The 19,952-nt window shown below is 34.0% G+C and overlaps 1 protein-coding gene across 2 annotated transcripts in view; it reads left to right on the top strand.

Annotated features, from left to right (window-relative positions):
* The window catches only part of LOC126975099 (max dimerization protein 1-like), a 343,919-nt gene that overhangs the window by 299,357 nt on the left and 24,610 nt on the right, over positions 1-19,952 (top strand). For both annotated transcript variants that reach the window (XM_050822917.1, XM_050822915.1), the window contains exon 5: positions 2,907-3,135. In XM_050822917.1, coding sequence (XP_050678874.1) covers positions 2,907-3,135 — 229 coding nt within the window. The remainder of the gene's footprint in view (positions 1-2,906; positions 3,136-19,952) is intronic.

The following is a 19,952-nucleotide window of genomic DNA, read 5'->3' on the forward strand; positions in this document are numbered from 1 at the left end:
TTGATTGCTTGTTTGTTTGTTTTATGTTTACGCTTTCACTTTGGAACAATTTACCCGATCTTCATGAAATTTTGCAGACACGTTATCGAAAACGTCCGAATAAACCAAGTCTATTCGTAAACATTTTGCATAATATTCTTGGTTTAGTCTCAGGTATAACTGTATACCAAGTTTAGTTTTGTGCTCTTGCGTGGTAATGACATAAATGAATTTAAATTATCTGAAAATATGCTATACTATTCTCTAGTAAAGTGTGCTTGTTCTCAGAAACGTAAAAAAGGCACTCTAATTATTGTAATTTGGTATATTACATTTTACTGTAAAAATATTTAAACCAATTGCAAGTAAGTAATCCAACAATTTATCAGTTCTTTTAAGAAAAGCTCGAATACCGCGCATCGTTAAAATCAAACATGAAACATCCTGCATCTGACCGGTTTGTGGTTTATTTTTCATATCCGGTTATGACGCGCGCTTCCCCATTGAGTGGTCATCGATGGAGCTCATTCCGCACTGATGAACTGGCAAAACAAACCGGCTATTCACAGAACCGGGTGAACTTTAACCCGTTCGAATAACTCGAAACTATTTTATGTTAGTTCAGCGCAGTTGTAATTAGCGTGCGGGATTGCTTTCGTATTTTCTGTTTTTATTTTAAATAGAGTTACCTACGTAGAGTTTGATAAAGGGAGGTAGATTGAAAAACCGGATTTATTCGTTTTCAATGTTCAGATTATGTCTCTGGAAACATTTAAATGCTTTATTTGAGATGAGAATGTTTTGCGATCGTATTGAGACTGAGTTATTAAGGGCAACAAGGATTTGTTTAATTGCTTTTGTTGAGTCAAGGGCGAGTAATTGGAAAAGTGAACATCTTTGCAATTATGTACTTTTAAATTAACATTTAACTTATATAGCAAAGTTTTTTAGAGAACTTGATAATTAGATTGTTTGGAAATTCTCCCTTTCGTGGTAAAAAAAGTATTTTAGATCACCATTTAATTTTCTTGTTTGTTAAATTTATACTGGCTACCACATCTTTTATTCATAATTTTTTTCCCCGCAAGGGATGTTGATTATATGAGTATTTAGGTTTTCGTGTGAGTGTAATACGATGTAATAATTGAACGGACAAAGTATTGTTTGGCAATATGGCGTCGCTAATATCGATTTCGAACGATTAGACTGGATGTTGCTTTAAATGACATTACTTTATAATATATCGGACTTCAATATAAGTATAAAGGACGCTTCCTAGCATTTTCTATATTTGAATTTTCCACTCTGATCCTCTTTTTCGTTCGAAAAGCAAATAGAGCAAAAATGCAGACTGAGGCACTCTATCGGTGCGCATAAAGCACAAAGTCGTATACCAGAACTGGGAATATCGGATAAATTATAGGCGACCACACTCCACGCAATAACGTATGGCTAATCTAGTTTTTACTCATCTGCATATTACTCGCATTTGCGTTATATTCCCACTGCGCTCCAATAAGGCTGAATAAATTATGCACTTGTGGTGTGCACGAGAACCTACCTACGTGGAGGCTGAATATATTGTTTCACTGTGCTCGTCTCGCAATAAGTGTAAATAAAGTGTTCCCGAAGTTATTGCTACATAAATGCTATTCATAAGAATAATGTTTTGATGTATTAATGGGCACATTTGTAATGTTTTTACATTTGTATTAATCACCGATTAATAGTTATTTATGCAACAGTTGTGTAATAAGGGGTATTAAAACACGAATGTGGGTTATTAGTATCACATGAGTGTTTTAATACCTAATTATCAACAGTTGCATACAAGACTTTATCTACACCCATAATATGAATCCTCTATAAAAGATTCTGAAACAGTTAGCCTACTGCTAACATTAAAAAAGCCAGTCAATCATCCTTTTAAATGATATACTGTGATTAATCTTTTCTTCTATTGAATATAAATCTTTAATGCAAGGGTCTACCCGATATATATCTGCTTAGTTGGTAGATCTCAGTGGCTAGTTAAATGTTAATATGATCAAAGTACTAAGAGTTAGAGAACAAATATAAAAGTTTTCGTACCAGTAGAAGCAGCCATGTCAGGTCTGATATTTTTGCAAAAAAGGAGTGATTGTATGTAAAGTAGATGAGCTAAGATTGACTCCTCATTAGGCAAACTCTATAATTAAAAATAGTTAATTATAAAAGTAAATATTCGACGTTTACATTACACCTATTCTGTGTGGTTAAGGCCTTGGGTGTAAACCCTTCTAAGACTGTAGTTTTTTAAGTCGACCACTCTGGTCAAACGCGAGGTGGTCAGCTTCACACGCACCTATAGGTCTAATGTTTATTGAACCGTAAGACGGTTCAATAAAAAATCTAAAACACATTGGTACAACACTTTTATTGAATCAGGCGTTACTTTGCGGAAATCCATAATTATACAAATTATTTAAGTTTTCTTTAGTGTTAATTCCGCCAATATTTGTTTTTAAAACAATTCGACACGTGTTTCGCCTCTACACGAGGCATCTTCAGGACGTGTTGTCTCGCCAAAATCTGGCACGAGACTGAATCAAATGAGCCGGAAGCTGCTCTTTTATACCCTCGTCCCATGAAATGACGCGCTGTGATTGGTCGGCTGTTGTGACGTATTACCCCCGGAAGAGACACGTAACAAAGATGATGGGACTAAATTTGTTTGTTCATTCAACAATGTAAACATATTGTTATTTTTGTGTTTTATTATTTCTAATTGCTCTAACACATTTAAGCGAAATCCTTTTTCACATGTATGTAAATTGAATTGTTATAAAAACAAATATTGGCGGAATTAACACTAAAGAAAACTTAAATAATTTGTATAGGGATGAATCCGCCACCTCCTGGACTAAGTAGAATGTATTTGTTATCAGAGCTTAGAAGAGCGGGAGAAGCGGCATTCGGGACACAAGGAGCAGCTCGCGCGGGAGCAGCGCTACCTCCGACGACGACTGGCGCAGCTCGGCACGACGCGGGGGCGCTCCCTCTCCGCCAGCCCGCTGCCGCCCGCGCACTCCACGCGGGCTGACTCCTTCTCCTCCCTAGAGTCCTCGTCCGGGGTCTCCACGGCGGACCGGTCGCCCTCCTCTGTATCGGAAAGTGGTAAGTGCTTCGAATGCTGTATCTGTTGCATGATAAACAAACTTAGAGAATACTCTTACATCAACTGGCAACGCATCTTTAAAACTTATGGTAACCTGATGAGCCCGTTCAAAAATGAACAAAAACTAGATTGAATATTTATTATATTTGATACACAACTACAGATATTGATTAAGACGCAAATGAATAATGACAATATAATAATACTAATTAGACAAAACTTTCTATAACAGAAGTGTTCTCTATCTCGTTAAATTCTTGAAAAATAACATATTAACATCAGCATAGAAAGAAAAACTGAATTGAAAGCAGTAGTTGAAATTAATGATACAACTTCACCCCTACCACAATGCGACATGCGACAGATGGGCGAAAAAATTTGAGGCGATGTAATAAAAGTATCACTTTAAAAAGACTCACTGTTGAAATATAATATTATGATTAGATCTTGATACTGAAATACACCATACTTACGCGTTGTACTGAATCACTACTTACTCGCACAGATGACTTCAGAACTCCAGTATACAAGTCATCTGTGAGGCGACATGTTTAACGCAACTATATCACTTATAGTTCCAAGAACAACGAGATGCTCCATGTTCCGGGTTCCATAACATGAAATATGTACTAAAAAAGTCGTAGGATATAAATGATACCCATTTATTAAAAAACAGCTGCGCTTAAACAAACTACAGTAAATACTTCATATAAAATAAATACAGTAATAAGTATTTATTACTACAGAGACTCAAATGCAAGCGAGAGTATGTCGTTTAACTTTAAAGGATGTTAAATTGTAATGACGTAAAATGTATTCAAAAAGGTAATTTTGACGTTTCGCTCTCTACAAATCTGTTGCTTAGTGCTTCACAATTGACAGTGCACTTAGATACAACAATGGGCTAGCCAGCATTTCTGAAGATGCTTCACTCGGCACTTTCTGAAATACAGGGACAATTATTTGAGCTTTAATAGAAGTTATCTATGTCTAGTTATTATAATGGATAGCTGTTAGATCTTTATTGAAGTAAATGCGTAATGGTGTAACAGTTATTTGTACAACTGTTGTGTAATAAGGGGTATTGAAACACGAATGTATGTGTGATAATAGTATCACATGAGTGTTGTAGTACCTAATTATCAATAGTTGCATACAAGACTTTATCTACACCCATAATATGAATCCTAGTTAGTTTACTGCTAACATTAAAAATGTCAGTCCTAGTAACCATAATATCATCCAAAGGAGTGCCATGTTATGAAAACAGATGATATAATGATGTACTGAATTTCATTACATCACTCGTTTGGATGATGTAATGGTTATTAGGACATTGGGTGTTTAAATGTTGGCAATAAGATCACTGTTTTAGAGTCTTTAAAGGAGGATTTAAAGCATGGGTGTAGATAAATATTGTTACGAGTCAGTACTACAGGATTTGGCAAAAAAACCGTAAGTAATATACTTCTAACTCGTAGCCAGTAATACGTTACACACTAATACTGTCTCCACTACACACTAGCTCTTATACCCATACCTTGATATAGCCGAATAACCAAATGATTCAATTCCGCCTGTATATACCCCTAAGGATTAATCTCGAATGTTCTCGAACCCTATAGAAATAAACAACAACCAAGAAAGAATAAACAAGTTGTTTACAAAAATACCTATCAAATTCTACTAATTCTATTCTTGCAAGAAATCGACGTGTCCTTCGTTACAATACGATATGAGCTGTAACACAATTCAAAACGATCTAGCTTAATACGATATATCTTAACAGGCTCGCCCTTGAGACGTAAGATAAAGTATCTGTTGTCACAACCCTTCAAACCAGAATCCAAGCGACGTGATCGCAAAACTGCCCTGGACGGACACTGTATTATAATAATTCGTATCTGGTTTTGATACACTCATGAATCCACGTGGGGTCCAAAAAGGACCCCTTTTCGCAGAAAGCCGGCTAGGTTAAGAGTACCACAAATTTCTGCCGTGAAGCAGTCATGTGTAAACATTGCTGTGTTTCGGTCTTACAGGGCAAATGAGACTTAACATCTTATGTCTCACGCTGACGAGCGCAACTGTAGTAACACTCAGAATTTTTGGGTTTTTCAAGAATCCTCAGCGGCACTGCGTTGTTATGAGTAGGGTGTATCAATTATCATCAGCTGAACGTCCTGCTCATTTCGTCCCTTATTTTGATAAAAAAAAACGTAAAAATGTAATACCAAAATAAAATCAAACTAAGAGCATATTGAAAAACCGAAGAAATGCAAGTATGGATCGCCAGAGTTTCGTACTAAAAAAAAAAACTTATATAGACTCTAACGATATAATTTATACAAAGTGTATTTAAACAGCACAATTAACACTATTTTGTTTACACGCTCATAAATTTGAAATATAAGGTGAAATAACGATTTTAAGTTTTTTTCCCTTACTAGTTTTGTATAACCTTATTAGTCATCAAACTTTCAAGATCTGGGTCTATGTAAACTACCCTGTACGTTTATATTTACGTGATTGTTAAAATATTAAACGACGAAATCATTTCTAAAAATATTTTCCTTAAAAGGCCGGCAACGCTCCTGTGATTCCTCTGGTGTTGCAAGAGAATGTGGGCGATGGTGATCACTAACACCAGGTGACTCGTACGCTCGTTTGTCGTCCTAAACCATAAAACAAAAATAAAAAATGTTTTAACAAAAAAACAACCGACTTCAAAAACACTATTCCAAAACAATAGATACTCTAAAAGGTATAAAAATAATTGCGTTTTTTTATACAATCTAATTAATTAATTTAATTCTGGTTACGATTATTGTTATTTTTGGAATCGGTATCCTTCCGCCGCGACCCCACTCGCCTCTCGCCTCCTTACGACTCAAGCACATTTCACCTGTAACTATGTATGTAGTTACAAACCTATCTTGGATGACACCGACTCCAAAAATTACAATAATCATAACTAGAATTAGATTAATTAATTAGATTGTATAAAAATACGCAATTATTTTTATACTTTTTAGTGCATCTATTGTTTTGGAATAGTGCTTTTGAAGTCGGTTGTTTTTTTGTTAAAATATTTTTTGATTTTTAGTGAATTTGAAGTTCACTAACAATTTATCTAAATATGTGTAGATATACAATTTTTTTCAATGCAGCAATGAACGTAAGCGCTTTGCAATTTGAGTACAGACAGTTAGAAATTCTGCCACAGATCGCACACTTACTGTAAGTCGTTAAGGAGTCCCATTGACCATAACTATGTTATGGTAGATGACTTAAATATCCGGATAGCATATAAAAGATTCGGCTGAGTATCGTTAATTTGCTCCTAAGAATTGAAAATTTCCGTTACTTTGTCGTGGATTCCATAATCAGAACCTACCCAAACTCTCACCAGACTGTCTTTGAAGTATATCCTTTCCAATAAAAAAATAATCATCGAAATCGGTTGGCGCGATATAGGGTTATTCGTAAATTTATCATCGACTTTGCTATACGTATGTATAGCAAATTTAAGACTTATGGTTTTGGACCAAATTACAAAAGAATTTAAAAAAAGAATTATCAAAATCGGTTCACCCAGTCGAAAGTCTTGAGGTAACAAACATAAAAAAAACATACCGACGAATTGAGAACCTCCTTCTTTTTTGAAGTCGGTTCAAAAACAAAAAAAGATAGAAGGCTGTTACATATATATCATAGCTATCACGCAGCCGTAAAATGAGTAAAAGCTTATGTAATCGCAATCATTTCTCTATCAATTATATTTTCGTAGCACTAAACCATCATATTTATAATTCTGAATATGTCTTGCAACTCACAACTTGAACTTTTGTAAAGCTTAACCTAAAATCCAAATTATCAACCTATCTGAGACTATATTTTACAATAATGTCGTCTCTTGTGCACATATTGTGAATTAACATGAGTTTAATGTTAATAAATAGCAGGTAACGTATCTGTATATGATTATGATATTCACGAAACAATGCGTCCGACAGCATCGACATATTAATCAGACTAGCTTGCAGTGACGGCAGGAACAATGCATGCAGCTCAGGGCATTGTGCTGACACTGTAATTCTGGTATCAAGTAGTCAAACAGCCATTGTGCCAGGCATGCGGGCCGCAGCCCAGCCCAGTGATAAGGGACAATAGATACAGGCGATAGCCGAACTGTTAAATACTATTGTGTGAGCCACGATTTGGTGCTGCCCGCTTTGTGTGTGCGTTGGTGCGAAAGCTCAGGTACTAGGTAATTCAATTGGATTATGATAATCTATACATATTAATAAAATTGGAGTGTCTGTTTGTAATATTGAAATAACCGTTTTTTACTACATGTATATGAATATATATACGATACATACACCAAAATAAAATTTTATTAAATTTTTGTCTATCTGTCAGTTTGTTCCGGCTAATCTCTGAAATGGCTGGACCGATATTGACGGGACTTTATTGGCAGGTAGCTGATGTAATAAGGAATAACTAAGGATACGTTTATTTTAGAAAAAATCTTTTATTTTAGAAAAATAAAGTAATGTTGCAATTTCTAAGAAACGGTCTAACTCTAAAAATAATTTATATATCAAAACAACGTTTGCCGGGTCAGCTAGTATATAATATTAGCCCACGCTAAAAAAACGTTTAATTCTCCATTTACAAAGGAAAATATATACATTTCTGTATAAATTGAGATAATATACGCATTCAGTATAGATTGAATTTTACTTGATAAAGATTCGGATATTTTTCACTACGCCGAAGGGAAGCGAATCGGGTTCAACGATTGCCATTAGGTACTTTGCGATTTCTAACATTGAATTAAAACCGCAACCCACGTTTAAGAATTAAAAAAAAACATGCTTTGTTACTGGTCAATTTGATAGTAGACTAAGATAAAGTAAAGCGTAGGTATTGTTTTCGGTCCTCCATACGTGTTCAATTTTTTTTAGATAATCGCACGTCTTAATCGATGGTTAAAATAATATTGAAAATTGGCACTTTTTATATATTAAGTACATTGATTTATAACAGATATTAATAATATTATATTTAAAAAATATCACTAAAGGAGTTCTTTAATACTTTCCTATATCCCCACTATTTGTTCCCTAAAGGTCCACCGGTTTGCCGCTTATCGTAATCAATATTTATATAACTTTTGTATTATACAGGACTTTTTCCGCGAGAAATTTGTTTTAATAGCGTTCCCTTGAGATGTCTTGAAATTTTTAATGAAGTCCGTCCTTCAAATCGAAACATTATAATGGTTTTACACACTTAGAAACTACTGACTACAGAAAAAGGCGATACTGGTGAACAGATCCGTCCACCAACAAACCTATGCATAGAAGCGTTCAAAAAATGTTTAAATTTTTCCCACTAGTAAAAACTTACAAGTTTATAATCTTAGTATATTTTTTTTTCTATTATCTAGTACCTAATATATTTAACTGATCTAATTCGTATTTAACGTCGTTTAGAGTTCGGACGATATGTCCCAAAGATATTACAAGCAATGAATTTATGTTTGAAATGAAACTTCGCAACTTTAGAATTAGAATGATGAGCATGAAAGTTAAATCCGTAACTAAAGCTGAAGACCCAAATATAATTAATCATATAGATATAAATATATTCGAGCTTCCACCGAACCCTTCACTCCCTTTATTTATGAATTAACTTGGACAGTTACGCCCTCACAGAATGCTGCTAAAAAGAAAACTTTTTCCTTTCTCCGGCGTTAAGGAAAGGTCCCGTAATGGTATAAATGAGTGAATTTGTTTTTACGAGTATCGCGAATAATTCAATTCTTTTAAGATGTTGCTTTGATGAGAGATAACTGGGATGTTGGGGCGGCAGACCTACGTTCTTATCTTCAAGTACAGTTGTAATAAACTTATTTGCAAATAATCTCTGAGGAATTCGAATGCTTACGATTATCAATTTGCTTAAAATGCCTCTTTGGAACGTGTTATTAATCTAAAGAGCTTTTTGGATATTCGCGGTGTATTACTTGTATTCAAGATTAAGAAAGTTACGTTTTTAATTTTTTAATATACAATGATAATACATTGATATTATTCGGTTATAATATAGTATATAACTAAACGAAAGTACGACTGTAGTACGACTTGTATTATGCAATTCTTCTTTTCATTGATCAGATTGTAAATAAATAATCTCACAGCATAAGTCATGGCAAAACACTCGTATTAACTTAAATGTTGACGTATTTCATTGAGATACTTATGGCTGTAGGTTGGAAATATCAATATTAATGCTGATTTAATATCAGTGACGATATGTGCTTGGGACGCAAAGGTTTACAGGTGACAAACCCAGCTTACAATATGGGTGAAGATGCATTTACTCTTTTAAAGTTTATGGCTTGCATAAAGCGAAATAATTAAACGGTTTTTGTCAAAAAACACTGTTATAGAATAGTTAAAGTTTTGTATATATATATGTGAATATACTAAGATGATATTGAAAATATTGAATGCTAAGGTTATATTAAGAGTTAGGATAAATTCCTTCAGACCGCAGCGCGCAATAGTGAGAAACGAAACCCTTTCAAATTTAAGACAGTTGAAATCGTAATCCATCGAACATGAAAGCTGTGGTGAAAGTACGTAATTATAATGTGACAAAACAGCAATTAGATAAAAAGAAAAACAAAGCAATAGTTCACAAATCTAACACGGGCTCAGTAAATAGTTTAACCTAAAAAAATCTTTCATCACATATAAGACTTCTTTGTGTTTGAACAGCGCAGTGAGTAAGCCAGTTAAAAAAGACATTTCCGTGAAAAAAAGACCGACATTTTTGTCTACGTTAGAGCTTTTTAATACGGACGGCGGCATAAAAGTCTTCAAAGGGCAAAAGCTTTCAGAGCTTCCATTCAACGGCAGTTTGTATGGTGATTGCCGCCGTAAAAATAAACATTTGCATGTGAATTAAATGTTTATTGCAAGGGATGAAGTTTCTGAATGTTGGCCTGTAGTGTATGGGAAATGTTTTCATGTAAACACAGAGTGGGCCGAACAATATATCGTATTAACTCTGGGTTTGGGCGGAAACTTGTCCGAGTTGACCCGAGGGAACGAGCGACTTAGACCGTCGTTTCTTTACCGCTTAAATTTTGGAGATCGACATATAACAGATGTGTTGTAAATATTTAATATTTCGTCTTAGTTTTTGTATCTCCCCAATCGAAAATTCACAGGTTCGAATCTCTGCACGCAACAAAGTGTGTTTCCATGCATGCTTCTTTTCATGGAATAGAAAACACGAGCGTACTAGCCACTTGATAATAAGCGATCAGCATCTTGATCTTTTGCAACACAACTGGAATGTACACGTTTTTTTTTAAATTATGCGTGTTGTATTGACCTGCGTATATCGAGTATGCAATCTCATTTAAGAGTGTCCAAACAAGCACATGGAAGAAAGTTCCTTGAAAACCGCACTGTTGAACTTCACAGATAGATTGTGGAATTTGACGGCAAGCACTTCTACATACTTGTGATGTTATGCGGTTGGTAGGAAACTTTAATAAATAAATTGCGATTGGGGAATGCATCTCAGTTTACAAGTGTTCGGCTAATGATATTATATCATCACCGATGTAATTGTTGGTGACAGTAATCACCAACCATCAGTTGAACCCCATCTAAAGCTGACGTATAAAAAACAATTCGTTCTTACATGTTGGCTTTGTTACAAACGCAAAGTTTAAACGAAACAAATAAATACTAGAATATTAAATTAAACTCTCGTTTGCTCTGCCGGGTCGAGATTCCCAATAGATAATCTGCTACGGTTTCATTGAGCCAAATATTCAATTATATCCTTATTGAGAATCTCTCTATTAAAGGAGTACATAATATTTCTGTTATATGAATAATACAGTGTTTTTTTGTTCATATTAATGTTCAGAAATTCATACATAACAACAACGGTATTCTTAACAATTGGGCTCCCGTTGGGTAGATATACCCTTCGACTACGGAATCTCAACAAGCGGACAGATACGAGTCTGACTGAATTACTTTAGAGTTCCGTATGTTAGGTATATCGTAGAAAAAGTAATTAAATAGCAGAATGTTCAAAAAAAATGTGCCTGTCACTTCAAGATTTGAGAATTTCAAAATTGCAGACGGATAGACGGAGAACAAACAGATTCTAGGATTCCTTTTTATTCAAAAGATGCGTAACTCTAACTTTTTATTTATTTCAGAGAGACCTCCACATAATTATATTAGTATTTGTATTAGTAACAATATTTCGATCTATGTTAATATTATTAACAAAATATATTTATAAACCTAGAGCTAACTGTAACTGTTTCTGGAAGCAGCAATCATCTTTAGGGTGCTGTTACTGTAATATGGAGACGAGTTTTTTGCGCATGAGCATGGAAGACGCATCAGTAAACTTTACAGAAGCACTACAAAGCCACCGTAGCCATAACAGCCTCCGAAAGGCATTATTATACGTGACACGTAGAACGTTGTAAGACCGGCGCGATTACGACACCCACAAGCCGCTGGAGTAAAAAGACTGGCAGAACAATTTAACATTATTTGTGCTTCGAACAAACCTGTGGGCGAGCATTTTGTTCCTCACTGACAGCGCTCTATGTCATAGTGTCTATCTCATAAGTCATTTGAAATGATGGGACCTATTTAGGTATAAATATTCAAACTTATCACAATCCTTAGTTTTTCATTTACGAAACAGCAAGTCGTGGCTACTGTTTTAGTGCTCCTAATATCATAACTTCACTCTTTAATATAGTCATATATTAAGCCGTTAGCCGTAGCATATGTCTCGCAAATAGACATAAACTTTCTAAGTCATCCGATTGAGGGATTGAGCAGCATCATATCATCTGCGTAACTAAGGTTATTGACACAGGCTTCATCAGTGTGACATCCAACGTTTGTGTGTATGTGCTACTCAGTTCCTCAATCAAGTAATTAACATAAAGATTAAATAATATCGGAGACATTAAGCCTCCCTGTCTAACACTACATTCTAACTTATATTCTCAATAACGTCATAATCGTCAAATTATTATATTTAAAAGCAGTTAGTTTGTGCAATATATTTAAAATTAAATTATTAAAGAAAATAAAATTAGCAAATAAATTTAATGTTACGAACACTCGTATAGTCTATAAGTAGACACAGACAAAAAAACTCGGTTACATACTTAGAATAAGTCGAACCCCAAGCCGCCTATTTATACCAATATTTTATGTCTTAATACGATTTATGCTAACTTTACTTCGTGATATATTGTTAAATCTGAAAGCAACATAATATTAATCTATTCTTACAAGAACGAGACAACGATACGACCCTCATATTAGAGAGAGTGGGACAGAAAATATGAATGGCTAAAGGGAAATCGGGTTTCCCGTTTTATGAATGGAATATATCATACACAGAATAAAACAGTATTCTTTTAACAAACGAATGTATGTGTAAATTTATGGGGCACTAAAATTTTTTTATTGCCCACGAATGAAAGTTGCCCTTGTTACGCGTAGGAGAAGGCTTAGTTTAGTTTATTCGAAGGTTTTTTAATACTCGCTGGTAACATGCACGTTTGTGTCTTGTTGTAAACATTTATTAAACATAAGGGACGAATGTCTTGCAATATTCTTAATTAAACATTTCTCGCTTTTATGAGCGATGTTTTTATTCTTTTGTAAGCTCAGTGGTTTGGATTTAAAGCGATTAAGCTTAAGAAAATATATATATTTGAGAACATATATAAAAGAAAATATAATTATACTTAAATACCCATTGGGTCGGTATGTATATAATTAATTTAGTGATTCCGTCGTGTGATATTGTTTAACTGCAAAGCGACCATGCGTTGAAATTAATTAGAATCGATCCTTATCATTTATCCTATTGTTACTAATACATTTACTAATATATATGGAGATGTCTCTGAATTAAATAAATAAATAAATAAAATAAATAAATTTATAACTTTGGGAAAGATAATTAATAAATATAGTATCTACATTGATTAACAAAATTATTTCAAACATCTAAAAATGTCTGTACGAATAATAATTTAAAATTCATTAATTATTATGTTTACGCAAGGCCTTATAAAATATAAGATTATTAAAAGCATATAGACATTAGCAATACCAAACGTATAATATAAAGAAGGACCCAGCCCAGATTATATCAAATTAAAATACTTTATTTAAAATGGAATATGAAATCACTTATTGAACGTCAAAAACTGCCACCTTTTCTTCTTCTTGAAATCCTATCCATTCTTCTTGCAGAAAATACCTCAGTCGCGATAAGTTCAAATGACGTGAGAAGTATTTTATTATAAATTCCTTGGATAAGACTAGTCAATAGAGATAACAAAATCTAAAATAGCGGCTTATAAGACCAATTTACAGCAGTACAGTTAGCATAAAATGTAATACTAGCTTTCGGCTATAATTCCGCTCTTCGATTGAGCAAGAGATTTTATGTTTATACATTAACTGATTTTTTGAACGAGTACCGTGTGTGTGAGTAGATAGGAAGATATAATATAATCGTAGATATCAAAAGGGTGTGATCGGGTAAAATGATGAACGACGTGCTTTTGCATTATTTTTTCTATTGCATATAAACATTTTAATATTTCCATCACCAGACTGAGTCAAATACAATCTTACCAGTTGACCAGTGGAGCCTACTGTGCACAGAATGACGGCTAGGTGTGTACATGGCGGTGTTTTCTGCCGTGAAACAGTAGTATGCAACCATTAATGTGTTTCGGTTTAAAGGGAGACGTAGCTCTTTGAATTACTGTGGTAATGAGACTTGACATCTTATTTCTCAAAGTGACGAGCGCAATTGCGACGCCGCTCACAATTTTAGGTTCAATCAATAATCCTGAGCGGCACTGCGTTGTAATGGGCGCGTCTTGCTCCTGTCATCACTTTTTCTCATAAAAACGGGCAAACCATTCATACTATAGATCTTATCATTTAGATAACAGTGAAATCTTAGTGCCAACATCTTTTTGCATCCCTAGCAAGTCGGTGATCAAAGGAAAAATGCTTTGTTTTAATGATAAAAGAAAAAATACTTTGTAAATTCCTTTTACAGGATTTGCTGTAAAATTTTTCCTTATACTAACTTAAACTTAATCAGTTGGTTTTTGTGTTTTTACAAAATATATCTAGGTATATGATGATACCTTTTATCATTTTACACCATCGCCGAGACAAGTGTGCGAAAATACAAAACCCAGTCAAACGGCAGTTCTTTTATTTCCGAGCATTGAGTAGAGAATGTATAGCTTATTTGTTGTGACAAGGATGGTGTATTGTAAAATTATAATTTCAAGTCAATATTAATAGCTTTTTTAACACAATATCATCAAGTAGCGTATATAGCAACATAGCCCCACCTTAAAGGTAATTTCTTAATAATATAATCTTAATTTTAATATATAGGCTCAATGCTTAATATGTATAAGTATTAAATTAGAAGTCCATTTTCTTCTATAATTTTCTATTTTTGCTTTAGTGAATCCATTCCTTACCTGCCATCTCTATAGAACACCTTATAGGCAGTCTTCCAACTTTCCTTTTGCCTGATGTTGGCCCATATACAGGAAAATATATTTTATATATAATCTGTTCGGAATGTCATCAATTGGATTGAAACTATATTGAGCGAATGTTCACATTTTTGCCCGACTGTACGCGTTTTTGCCATGTTTGATTGTGTAGAGAAACGCATTGGGTTGATTTTGATCATTCCTGCGTCCAATGCTATTGTTTTAATCTGAAGAAGAGAGAGATCTGAGAAGAAGAGAGAGATCTGAGAAGAAGTGCAGAAAGCTTAACCTAATTACATATATTTTATTTTTTAATGTCAGTGTAGAATAAAAAACTTCATTTACGTTATATCTTTTTTTAAACTGAAAATAAGTGCAGGTTTATTTAGAAACACAACTCATACGATATCTAGTAGTAGCCTTAGTAAAGCCCTTGGCTAAGCTTAAAAATGCGATAGCGACATTGTTGTTAAAGCTCCGGAAGAACAAAAAATAAGCACACTCAAAAGTTTAGAAAGCTAAGTAAAATTCCCAGTCGCCTCAAGCTGCCGGCGACAGTAGCTTTGAGCTTTATAATAGGAAGCTTGTTATGACTTTTAGCTTTTAGACCAAATAAATGTATTTAAATATTGCACAGTGCAGATGTTGTACCTGCTTCAAGGGGTTTATTATTCCTTTGTTTACGCAAACTACAAAGACTTTTTGCGACTGCGCGACTCACAGGAGGGCTATGTGTAATAAGGGCCGAGACGAGCATGACGTTCAGCTGATGGTAATTGATATGCCCTGCCCATTACAATGCAGTGCCGCTTAGAATTATCTAAAAACCCAAAACTTCTGAGCGGCACAAATATTGCGCTTGTCACCTTGAGACAAGATGTTAAGTCTCATTTGCCCAATAATTTCACTAGCTACGGCGCCCTTCAGACCGAAACACAATAATGTTTACACATTACTGCTATACGGCAGAAATAGGCGCTGTTGTGGTACCCATAATCTAGCCGGCATCCTGTGCAAAGGAGCCTCCCACTTATATATGTGTTTGTTTTTTCTAGTTAGATTTAACTTGAGAGTATCACCAAATTCACACGACGTTAGGGTTTGTAAATCATCCTTACTTATATGATATTATTAAATAGTTGCTAAAATCGTCATATTTATAATAAATAGTATATCCTGGTGACCAGTAATACAGGTATTTTATTACCTACCACAGGCACCAGCGATCCACGACCAAAACTTATGTATCCCCTGTATTTTTAAGTTTTCGCTATATTGTAATTTTGGTTGTTGGTGAGAAATAAAAGTTATTATCATCATATTATATTATTATTATTAAAATTAACCGGTTTTACCAAATTCTTAATGATTAATATCGGATATATCCTAAGATTTTAAAAAATTGTTTACACAAGTCATTTTTGGGTATGGCGTTGGGATGCCTAGCAGCTATTCATAACACATAACATATTATATTTTTTATTTAGACACCACTAAAATACTGTACTTACACTTTATGATTCAACAATAGTTCTATGTGGGTCAATAGATGCATACTACCATCAGATACTATCAACATTAATCATGACATTATTTATGTTAATATATTGATGGAATATTAAAGCCAAAACGAGTTGAACTTTCCTGTCCATATTTTCCGGTTAGTTAGTGGATTTTGCAACCCTCGAATACTGTGGTTATTCTATCTGAACTAATTTTACTTAAAGCTGCCTGCCCACTTTGGCGGACCATCCGTACCGAAAAATATTTACTGTTGAAATATGTACTAATATACTTTTGATGTTGTACTCTTTTTGGAGCGTTAAGGAAGAGCTTTCATTATATTATGCAAAAGCAAATGACTACCTGACTCTCAACGGCGTGTGCCCCTTATAGTAAAAACATGATTGGAGTCATTACGCACTAGAAAACAAATTAACTTACGGCGTAGCGTTCTGTGATATGACCTAATCATAGCACTTCGCCCTGTCACAATGAATGAGAGACAAAAGAATGAAATTACAGATTTCCTGTGCACGGATTTTAATATATTTATTTAATGACTTAAATGTATCTATGGGTGGTGGGAAAAATGGCGTGTAAACTGTACGGATTTTAATTAATTCTTGTTTTATGTATGTATATAATGCTAGTTTGAAAATTATCATGATTGGAATGTAGGCATAAAGTCCTACTTAACGTAACCGGTGTTGTGAGTATATACCTTAATAGTGAATTACCCGTGAATATTTCATCAACGACACGCCCCCTATCCCGCACCCCTCTTGCGCTCTCCTCTCGTTATCGACCATCGCTAACCTTCCATAAAGAATCTAATTCGCTCACCAATTTATTGAATTGCCCCGCGTCAAATATCCGTGATTCCAATTTTAACCAAATGGGAGATGGATTTGTTACTTATTTAGTTTTTTACTCTTGGGATTTTGTTTTAATTTTTATTTTAACCTTTTCCTCACATTAGATACATAACTATGTCTGACTATTGAATAGAAAATAATTCGAAAACAAATAAACAATGACGTTCTATACTTATAGATAAATCACATCGTTTAAAAACAAAGGTGAAATATGGCACATACCAAACAAATATATTAAGATCGACTGCTATATCTATACATTGCTGCATTTACTCCAGTTGTTTATAATATTCTTACGGCCATTCCCAATATGCTATCTACCGATAGAGATAAATTATTACTACCTTCTAATGTCAGTAATGTCAATAATCTGAAGCTGTCCCAATATACCCGATAAGACATTCTTATCGCCAGATCACTGTAGGTAAGCTGTCTATCTGAGCCCTCCCATGCGTTCGAGCTTACGCAAAATAACGGAGGAAATTAAGGGAGAAATTCGTCATCTCAATAATTTTCTATCTCAAGTTTTGTTAAAAACAACAATACTACAAAATATAATATATTTTATATGTTTAAATATAAAAAACTACAGATGTGAAGACAACGGAACGTCTTTCTACTGGCAGTAATTCTTGAAATTTGACATGACGTCTCACGTTAAATTGTCGGATACTTTTTGTATTGTTGACGATAATTTTTGGAGTACCTACCTACTATGTGAATTAAACAGCAAGGTTACATTGCCATAAATACCGCCTTCACATTGAGCTAAAAATAATAATGGTTGAGAACTTTAATAAAACTTTATACTAATTTTACGCTTAATACTAAAACCAAGAAACAAGTATAAGAAGCATTTCGTAAGTCCGAATTATTAAATATTGTGGCATCATGCGAAGACCCTGGTCATCTATCCACAAGATTAATAAAAAGTAAATTGGCGTCACACACACCTTGCAGTTTGCACATTCAGTGAAAACACCGATCTTCTATTCCAGACCTCACCTATGTTTGAATCTGTTGATAAAAGTATTATATTTTATTCGTATATCATTCAATTTCATCAATTCATTCTAGACTTGCATTTACATTTACTCCTATGTTGTCACCTACTAATACCAACATAGTACCCAAAGCGTAAAATCGCAATGTCAGCAATATTTATGTAAATGCAATATAATAATGGTACTTTTCCATAATACACTATCATAATTTACCGTTTAGAGGTTCCTTTTATGTATGGTCATATCCCCATGAGCATATCGTTGACAGAAGAATTCGTTCAATTGGAATCTATATCTCTCTCCTCGTAATTTTATTCATTGTCTTCATCAGATTACACTCAGTTACAAAAATTCATTTTCACTTGAACTTAGTCCGCCAGTGCAAAGAACAACCCTAACTAAGTATTCAACATAAACAAAATGGATTTTGCACATATTTAACACCAATTGCACAATAAAATATTTTTTTACTAGGCAAATAATAATGATCTGGCTTGTGATCCCCCGAAAACGTGGGTTTGACAAATTCATTACTAGAGACAGACAATATTACTGGCAGTTCTAGATACGGATAATATTGGGACGCGTGAATTACAATTTCCATACTAACTTCAATCCCTGGTAAGGTTTACGTCCTCCCGTTGACATACAGCGTGTACGGATAAGATCAATTACCGTCGATAAGTTTATTGGGACAGAAAAGTCAACGATAGTTACGATTTTTTATTTCAAGTCCTACTTGAAATAAAAAACTGGAGATAGACTGATTATTGGGAACGGACGTTAGTCATTAAGCACAATATAAAACATTTATTCAGTTCAGCTTACGAATGTTGAATTTAGATCCTGATTAGGACGGTGACAGTTGAGACACGACTTAGCAGAAAAGTATGCTTACATCATCGTCTTTAAGCACACTTTTGTCGTTTCGGTATCAGACTACGAATGATGTCTTTATGTTATGTGTAAAGAACATCATTGAAAATAAAATTGTAACCATACACAGAAAGTTATGTATGTGATACATACCTAGTTTAGTTTCCCTTGCAATATTTTACTTTTAGCTTCCTGACATAAAACAATTACAATTTGTCTTATTGCTATACATTAGAAGCAGTGTTTCATCAAAATATGAATAAGGCCAAAGAAATATTAGAGTCGCAGGGCATTAGGGAGGCCATTCATTATGGCGTGTACTAATGGCTGGTAGCAATTTGTGTTACACTCGTAATATTGGTGTGAGAATAACAAATAAATAACAGAGTTTTATGAGGAGTTGAGTGGCAAGTTAATGGGAATATTCTGGTTCAGGAACTAAAACTTTGTCGGGCATACTCGTCCAATAATAAAAAAGTTTAATAAAATCTGAGGAATAAAGCCATATTTACATAGTGTTAATTATTCATGCTATAGAAATCTTTAACACACGAACCATTTTGAATCATTCTTTTCAAATTCAAATATTTTTATTCAAAATAGGATTCAAAATCACTTATTGAACGTCATAAACTGGTGGTAGTTTTGTATTCAATATAGACTGCAGGTCTGACCTGAAAAGAACGAGCGCAAAGAAACTCAGCGTGCTTTTTTTTATAAAAATATGGATTACAATGTAATATCGTACAATAAATATTTATAATTAAAGAGCCTGAGGGTGTTTGCTTCATTCCCAGTCTGTGGTGTTATTAAGAAAATCGTTTATGCTATACTAACCTTTCCTACACAAACGTTATTTAACAATTCTTTTAAATTTCGCAACACAAATATGTTTTGTACATTTACTAGGATCCTGTTGTAAAAATAAACAACTT

The sequence above is a fragment of the Leptidea sinapis genome, chromosome 34, assembly GCF_905404315.1.
Source record: "Leptidea sinapis chromosome 34, ilLepSina1.1, whole genome shotgun sequence".
Classification (NCBI taxonomy): domain Eukaryota; kingdom Metazoa; phylum Arthropoda; class Insecta; order Lepidoptera; family Pieridae; genus Leptidea; species Leptidea sinapis.